Here is an 8,568-nt window from a genome sequence, read left to right as displayed (position 1 = left end):
AAGTATAAAAAAGCAAAAGCTTAGTTTCCAAACAAAGGTGAGTGGTTGCAAAGGTGCACAAAACAAAAACAAAAACCCACAGGTCTTAACAGTCCCTTTGTTTTGTTTTTTTAAATCTCTAACTGACATGTCATGTCAAAGAGAGAACCTTTTTTTACAACCTCTAGCTTCAGGCCCGGACATTATATAGGGCACAGCAGTTGAATATGTGCAGTTATTCGGATCTGGACCGAGGTTTTGTGTTGCTGTTTTCACTTTGGATCTAGTGAGTGGTCACTTGTTCCTTGAGGTTACTTAAGGACTGTCACAGGTGTATGTGGATAATCAGTCCCCATGGGGAAAGGGTGAAAGAGGAAAAATGCAGGAGTGGTGTCACTTCACTCTCACCTTTTCAGCTTTTGCCCCTGATCCGCCTCGGAAATTCTAGGTCAGTAGTGGCTTTTTAAAGATGTGATATGAGCCTCTGAGGACTTTGGAGCTACTAAATAGGCCTGTAATGGTGCCTGACACTCTTAAAGAGGATCTGTCACTTTTAATGAAGTCAATGACATACGCAGGTTAGTCAGTGTATTAAAATACCAACAAGCACAGAAGTATTAAAAAAGGAAGTTTCACTTCATACTACTTCCTGTTTACTATGAGAAACATTACCACTAACTTTTGTGCTGTTTTGTGTGTAGTTTTTCATTGTTTGTTAATGTGACATTTAAATCTAGTATTATGGACCACAAGGACAATGATGGACCAACATGAAGGTGCTTTAAGAAACTGATGTGATCATTCCAAAAAACAAACAACAAAAACATTGATGTTCTTTGGACAGAAATATGTTTAAAAAGGAAAAGAAAATCACAAATCATATCATCAACACTGACAAAAAAATGGAACTGGTATACTAACACAGTGCTCCATGTTGATGCACTAAAACCATGCCCATGTGTCGCACATTATTCTGGTTTGAAGTGAGCTAGCAAGCTATAAATAAATCACCATGAGATTCATATTAAACATGAGGTAATTTCAAAGTAAATTAAGTAGTTATGCCTGTCACAGAATACAAACACAATCTCCTAAACAGGCTGGAGCTAAGTGTTACTTCATAATGTTTTACAAAGTAACTATTTCTCTCCCTCTTTCTGTTTTCTGTGGAAGGAAAAGAAATATAACTTTAGAAATCTAAGTAAAACACCTACACTGGATACAACATGGTCAAAAACTTTTATAATTGTTTAAGAGATTTTCATCATTTAACTGTTTAAAGAGGTGATGATTGATTAAAGTCTGGTTGTTATCAAAATGATATAAGACACACTGAAGAGAGTGCATCTGTATATAGTAAAAATGAGTTAAATATAGAATTGTGTAAGAACTTGGTGGTGGTGGTGGTGGTGGAGGAGGAGGAGGTGGAGCTGGTGTGTGTGTGTGGGGGGGCTTTCTACAGAGGCCCCGTAATCCCAGTTTACACCCCTGCTACCCTGAATCACAAACTTTAGAAAAAGCGCTGTGCCACTACGAACTGTTATCCCTTTATGGAAACACACAAAGTCACGCCTGCACTCCACCAACATGCAAATTATAATCACCCAGTCATCAGTGTTTTGAAGTCTGACAGGAGGACAGCTCACTGCATGATGACAAAGTCAAATGCAATGGGGGCAGGCAAGTGTCGTGATTGAAATTCTCCCAGAACAAAACCTCGTTTGTGTGATTATTGTTCACCGGGCTCGCAATGAGGCAAAAATCCATTCCACATGATGCATTCATTGTTTGCAGCCAAACACGCACCAGGCCTCATAGCGACCAAAGCTACTGTACACTGGCCCTCACCAAAAAACAACTGAAAGCCTTCTTCAACATTTAGGAAGGTCTGGTGAAATGCGCACAAAAATAGCCTGTGTCACTTGGAAGAATTCTGTATTATTGCAGATAGGAAGGGAATATCTTTTTTTATTTTATTTTGAGGACAATTATCTTAACTCATGTGTACTGAAAATGGTTAATATAATAATAATTTAAACAGCCCATATTGACATAATATGCACAACTGCGAGGAAACTCTAACCCATCCCGGGGACTTCACAGGAACACAGTGACGATGTGTTTTTAGGATCTCAGTCAAATTACTGTCACCTTTCAACAGGTGACGAAGCAATAAAATAAACTGCCTTTTAAAGGGGCAGACGCTGCAGGTACAAACCAGTAACTAGGGCCATGCGATGACAGCGAAACACCTGCGCGAAAGGGAAGGAAAGTGGTGGGGAGGTGACACAGCGTTTGGGCTTGCTGCTGGCACTCCGTGACTCACCTCTATCCATTTCTGCGCCTCCAGAAACGCGGACTGTGCGGCCGACTCGTTCACGGGGTGATGCTGATGAGACTGTCCTATGTCTGCAACCGGACTTGCCATTGGCGAAGAAGCTGTGCCCTCCAAGTATCAAAGCCTGCAGAAATGTGTGAAAGCAGCTTGGTGCAGCGTTATTCCACCGAAACTGGTCGTCAAATGGGTCGGCCAGTCTGTTTTCCCCCGACTGTAGAAGGTGCTGTAGCAGCAGCACCGGTAAGACGGACGAACCAGTTGCTGCTCCCGTATCGCTCCTGTTGAGAGCCTGCGGGCAAACAACCAGCTTCCAAGTCAGAGAGAGTCGTCCAACACAGGACTTCCGGTGGGAGATCTCAGAATAAAAGTGGAGGACCAGGAAATTCAAATTTAGCAAAAATAATGATACGGCCCAGTGAATTGAGTAAAGCCCACCTTAAAATTGCATCATTTATCGCTATTAGAATTATTTATTTATACTCCAACCCTACTTCTTTTCAATGCTGCAGGAAAATGAACATTGTTTCTGAGAGTAATGAAAAACTGATATGATTGAAAAATATCTCACTTTTAACCAGGCTTAAAGGGAAAACTCTGTTCATGCCTGCCCTGTAACTGTTCAGTCATAATTTCTACATCCCACCATTAGCTGACAGAGTTCAGTGCTACACTACAGTCATACAGGGTAAGGTAGCATGTGTTTCTCAAAGATAAATATCCAGTTACATTGACTGATTCATCAAAGACTAATCCAGCTTTTTAAATTAAATGAAGTTAAAAAAAAGTGGCAGTCCTCTTTCTTAAGCTGAACATAATGACACTCAGAACTGAACATTAATCATTATTCTGGCAATGCAAACACAAAAAGTGCATATTTATTTACTTATGTATGATTTACACATCAAATAAACATGATGATACAATGTTTCATTTTGATAGGATTAATGGTTCAACAATATGTTGTCAAGTATGTTTAATTTCTTTCTAGAGCTGGTCATCTCCATGGTTACAGGCTTCCATCCACTCTGGTATGTTGTGTTTGCTCTTATTTTGATGGCACTGTGCTTTGCTTCCGGTTATAATCCGGCAGTTCTAGGTCAGCTTGATTCCGCTGGACTGATGGACTTGCACACTGCAGTATGATTAGCTCCAACGGCCAAAAATACACAGAGCAGCGCCGCTTCACCGGCAGCCAACGAGGGCAGCAGCACGCTGGGGATCTCACACCCACTTTCATTATATGGGGCAACTTAGAAAAGAGGAAGTGCACAGATTTCGAGCAAAGGCGCCTGAAACTGAGGGCCAACATTAAACAACAGCTGCTCATCCATTAACAAAACTCTACAGGCTCTATGATATAATGTCTTTATATTTATCAGTTTAATTCTGTTACAGACTTCTGAGACTTGTGTTAGTCTTAAAAAAAAACACTTTTGTAAATATAAGTAAAAGAAAGTTCAGCAATGTTTCCACACTTTTGCAACTGTTGGGTTATTCTCTTTTCACCTATTTTATCTATTTGTCAGAGTCTTCCTTAAGGCAGTTCTACTTCTGCCATATCAGTGTTTGTATTGGAAGTTGTAACTGCTCAGTACTACCAAATATTCACTGGCTGACACTAAAACATAAGCAGGATCGTCCTTGACCCTTAGGAAAATATTTTGCAATCTGGTGAGTGTCCAGCTTGAATTTGGCATCTCACCAGCTGTCCACCTGGAGCCAAAACAACCAGCAATGAGTGAAATACCCATCGGGAAATTATTTATTCATCAAATGGCAGATTCCACACAAAAACATTTGGAGTCGCATCCCATGCCTTGTATACTTTGAGACATGTCAGTTCGACGACGCCCCTTCAAACTTTTCAAAGCCCTACAGACTCTTTTTCCAAATGATTGCTGGCATTCTTAACCTTCATCTCTGCTGACCTCTTGTGGAAAAACGCAGTGGTGCTGACAGGGACAATGTTCTTTTTGTAGTGTAGGTGCACTCGCCACACCTGCTTCCTGGATGCCAGCAAACAGTGTTGTTGTCTTTCGGACTTTAATCATACAGAGAATTTGCAAGAGAGAAAAAAAAAAAAGTGATCCGTTTATGTTGACTTCCACAAGAGGCAAGAGCACCTGTGTTTGACAGGACGGACTCTGATCCTGGACGAGCAATATTGAAATTTGGCGGATACTGCTATATCCATTCATTCATCAGTTTTCTATCCGTTATCCAGGAGGGTAAGCAGAGGTGCCAAGACCTTCCTGTCTTCAGCTTTCCCTGGGGGTATTATCCCGGAATGGTTTTACAAACCAGAGAGCATGTATAATAGTACATACATATAAATACAAACGTACATACTCTATCCAGCGAGCGTGTCTCTGTGTGTGTCCCAAGCCTGAAAAACTTGACCAGGGAGGCGTCCACAAGGTATCCTATACAGGTAGCCGAAGCACTTCAACTTTGAAGTGGAACGGTCAAGGTGAGTGTACGGACATAGATCTACCATTTAATACTATTTTTTTTTCTCATTTTGTATGAAGAAATGGGTTTTATTTCATTGCTTAAAATGCTATTTCACCCATTATATATTAGCTGCGTTAATAGTTTCAAGGACTTTCAAAACTGAACTAAAAAACAGGACATCACATGTTTATGGATGTGATAATGGTTATCATTAAATATAATGGATAAAGAATGTAGGCTGAACTGGGGTGAGAGATGATTGCTTTCTACATCCCTAGCCAGGAGCAATGCAAGACAAAAGTTGTTTTTTCCCCCCCATAAAGTAATATGGCAAGAGTAAGAGCTGTGATTTAATAAGGACCATAATAAAAAAAAAAAAACCCAAAACCAAACAAATTTATCAAAACTACACTCAATGAAACTAAAAGCAAAGGTCATTTTGAAAAAAAAATTGAATAACAGCTTTTTGACCCACAGATTTGAAGGCTTTTTACAACAGCTGATCACATGTGGTTGATTGCTCTTTTGGTGCCACTGCTTCCCAGCATCTTCATGGTGTCCAGCCATTATCGTGGTAAAGTTTCTATCCTGTGCCATCGAGCATTGGCCTGGGCACTGAGGTTGGTGGGAGGGGGAGCGTGTGTCAAGAGCACACACGCCTTTGTGTTCTCTAATTGCACCCACGGCAAAGTTGACAGTGTCTTGGAGACCTTTGACCTTTATGCTGAGACACATCAGTCTCTCTGCATTGGTTCACAGATTGGTAAGCATTAGAAACACTTACCTTGATAGTGCATTAAATTAGAAAGTGTTTCACTTGTACAGTGAGTGCACATGGGATACATATTGCATGACACCTGTTTTGGGCATGGTGCTGCATTAGAAATGGGAGCTTAAGAAGTGGTAAAGCTCAAACACAATTTAAAAACAACCTTTATTAATTCATTATGAAGAGACATAAGTGTGGATTGTACACAATTCTGAATAATTACATATATTCTACAGAAAAGAACTAAATCAAGATTTAGTGTGGCCACTATTTCCCTTTAAAGCAGCAACTTTTCTCTTTGCTACAGTTCCCCTTTTTCTGGAAGTTTCTGGTAGGTAGGTTTTCCAAGACTCTTATAAAACTTGCTACAGGCCTTTTGTGGATTTAGGCTATCTGTGTTTTCAGTCTCATGGTGTAATGCTCGGGATTTTCCATGAATCTGTTGTGGCCAGTGCTATTCTCTATGCTGTTGCATGCTGGGGGAGCAGGTTGAGGGTTGCAGACGCCAACAGAGTCAATAAACGAATCCATAAAGCCATTAGTGTTGTGGGGATGGAGCTGGACTCCCTTAAGGTGGTGTTTGAGAGGAGGATGGTGGCCAAGATTAAGACAATGTTGGACAATACCTCCCACCCACTTCGTGACATGCTGGTTAGCCACAGGAGCACGTTCAGTGAGAGACTGAGATTACCAAAAAGCACCATTGAACGACACAGGAAATCATTCCTGCCTGTGGCCATCTCCCTGTACAACCCCTCCATCTAACACACTGTAAACGCCTTAATAGTTACATCCTTTTGCACACATTCTTTTCGACTCTGTAATATTCCTGTCAACATTCTTGATATTTATTTATAATCACCTCTTTCAATCCGTAATATTTATTATTGAGCGATTTGTATATATTGTGCATATTTCTTAAATTTCTTAAATCTGTAACATATTGTATTGTTAAATAGTCTAGTCTGTTTCTTGTATTGTTATTTATACTGGAGCAACTGTAACCCACATAATTTCCTTAGGGATTAATAAAGTATGCTGATTCTGATTCTGATAATCACACATTGACTTCATGATAATGACATCAAGACCCCGTGGGGCCCATTGCCTTTTCTTGTAAGACTTCTGGAAAATATTTCTTTTTTTTAATGCTTTTGGATATTTTCCACTTCTGTCAGAGGAAAACAATCAAAGTAGCTGTCATTAGGATCAGTTTCTACAAACTATGTTGCTTTTGCAGAGCATTTCATACCACAACATCTTGCAATTTTACCCAACTTGCTTGTGCTTTTTCCACAAAAGTCAGAAATATAACACCTTTCCTTGAACACTGAGCATTTAGCAATGCAATGGTAAATTATGAACTTGCTTGAAATCATTTCATTTATTTAATTTTCTTTCATTTATAAATATTATTAGTCTGCAATTACTATATTTAGCTAAAAAGCAAGTTTGGCTGAAATGGCACCTACCTTTGGTTTAGCAGTCATTCCCTTAATTTATTATTTAATACATTTTGTATTTTATATTCATTAATATAAGTTATTGTAATGTAATCTAACTTCTTTATTGGGTGCATACTGTTCTACATTCCACAATGTCAAAATGTTCCAAAATGTCAGCTATGCTCCCTGGTGTGTGCAAAGAAAATAAAGCTTGTTGTTCCTGTGGATGCTTGTGGGTGCTGGAGCTGGGAATGCACTGTGGCTACAGCTCTGTCCATCTGCTTTGTCTGCTGCCCCCTGGAGGCAGACTGATGTCAGAAGAGCTGGGCCAAGTCACAGCAGATCTTGGAGAGGAAATCATCCTGGTGGCTGGCTTCAAGCACTCTCAGGTACAGTAAGGACTCTAAACCAGAATATAACTAAAATATCTCTAAAAATAACTCTTTATTACTCATTTTTCCAAACCTCCTCAGTTCCAGGTTTTGGCATCTCACATCCCAGCATTAAATTCTTTCCTTGAGTCTTATCAAGGTACCAGTGATGGCATTAATCTGGTGCTAATCGACCACGATCTCCAGCAGAACCGGAAGGTTGCCGGTTCGAGCCCCGGCTCCGACAGTCTCGGTCGTTGTGTCCTTGGGCAAGACACTTCACCCGTTGCCTACTCATGGTGGTCAGAGGGCTCGGTGGCACCAGTGTCCAGCAGCCTCGCCTCTGTCAGTGCGCCCCAGGGCAGCTGTGGCTACAATGTAGCTTGCCATCACCTGTGTGTGAATGTGTGGATGACTGAATGTAGTGTAAAGCGCTTTGGGGTCCATAGGGACTAAGTAAAGCGCTATACAAATACAGGCCATTTACCATTTACCATTTTTCAGACCTGCTGGCCTTGGAGAGAGAGGAGCTCCGCTGCCCATCTGGATGCACTGTGCTGTTGAATAGAGGAATCAAAGAGCTGATGATCTCAGAGGAATCCTGGATCTCATCAGAGGAAGTGTCGATTCCTACTGCATCAAAACAGAGGATCCATTTATGATGGAGATTTTTTTTTACCGTAAGGAAAGTACAAAGGAAGACTGCAATGGCAAAGTTTAGCTAAGATGTGGGTGTATTCTTCAGTTTTGTGGACTATATATAAACTAATAGTGTTAAATATTTCATAATCCCTAGTATGACTCATAAAGCAAAGAACTGCAATTTTGAGAAAACTGTATTATAAATAAAAAAGTGATATTAATCATCCTATAAGTCTGTCCTACAGTTCTCAATATTTCAAAGTCTCCAAAGATATTACAGAGTTTCCTTTGTGTCAGAAATAAGAAGCATTTATTATCTACTTTAAGCTTATTACTTCTCTACATTTATTTCTTTTCCACATCATAGCCCCCAAAAGACAAATGACTACCTCATATCGTTTAGCACATTAGCAAGTCCCTAAGGTGCTTACACAATCACCTCGCCTCAACAAAAGAAACAAAGAAAAGACATTATCTGATGTACTGCACAGACTTACCACTTGGTGGCACTCCTGCCTTAAAAAGATAACCTAGACCCTGAACTGTGTTTGAAAGCGTTTAAAGGGGAAT

At 40.2% G+C, this 8,568-nt stretch overlaps 2 protein-coding genes across 10 annotated transcripts in view; one reads left to right on the top strand and one right to left on the bottom strand.

Annotated features, from left to right (window-relative positions):
• The window catches only part of LOC100711287 (LIM and calponin homology domains-containing protein 1), an 86,570-nt gene extending 83,904 nt beyond the window's left edge, over nucleotides 1-2,666 (bottom strand). For 4 of the 9 annotated variants that reach the window (XM_013270285.3, XM_019363880.2, XM_019363875.2 and 1 more), the window contains exon 1: nucleotides 2,306-2,663. In XM_013270285.3, the coding sequence (XP_013125739.1) occupies nucleotides 2,306-2,407 (102 nt within the window). In that variant the 5' untranslated portion in view covers nucleotides 2,408-2,663. Of the gene's footprint in view, nucleotides 1-2,305 lie in introns of all 9 variants that reach the window. The other 5 variants (XM_019363877.2, XM_013270286.3, XM_019363881.2 and 2 more) reach the window with 5 other exon arrangements.
• A 2,504-nt stretch (nucleotides 2,667-5,170) lies between these two features.
• On the top strand, nucleotides 5,171-8,135 carry LOC100711558 (transmembrane O-methyltransferase homolog). The gene is made up of 3 exons (XM_025899185.1): nucleotides 5,171-5,534; nucleotides 7,163-7,374; nucleotides 7,861-8,135. The coding sequence occupies exons 1-3, from the start codon at nucleotides 5,279-5,281 to the stop codon at nucleotides 7,918-7,920; spliced, it is 528 nt and encodes a 175-aa protein (XP_025754970.1). The 5' UTR covers nucleotides 5,171-5,278; the 3' UTR covers nucleotides 7,921-8,135.
• The last annotated feature ends 433 nt before the right edge of the window (nucleotides 8,136-8,568 follow it).

Source organism: Oreochromis niloticus, linkage group LG2, assembly GCF_001858045.2.
Source record: "Oreochromis niloticus isolate F11D_XX linkage group LG2, O_niloticus_UMD_NMBU, whole genome shotgun sequence".
Lineage (NCBI taxonomy): Eukaryota > Metazoa > Chordata > Actinopteri > Cichliformes > Cichlidae > Oreochromis > Oreochromis niloticus.
Note: the sequence above shows the minus strand (reverse complement) of the source record. Positions and strands in the feature narration are given on the sequence as shown.

Coding starts and splice junctions, on each gene's coding strand:
- LOC100711558 (XM_025899185.1), top strand. CDS start 5,279: ATGTGGTTGATTGCTCTTTTGGTGCCACTGCTTCCCAGCATCTTCATG. Junction 5,535..7,162: donor CTGCATTGGTTCACAGATTG/GTAAGCATTAGA, acceptor CCAAAATGTCAG/CTATGCTCCCTGGTGTGTGC. Junction 7,375..7,860: donor CTGGCTTCAAGCACTCTCAG/GTACAGTAAGGA, acceptor ACCATTTTTCAG/ACCTGCTGGCCTTGGAGAGA.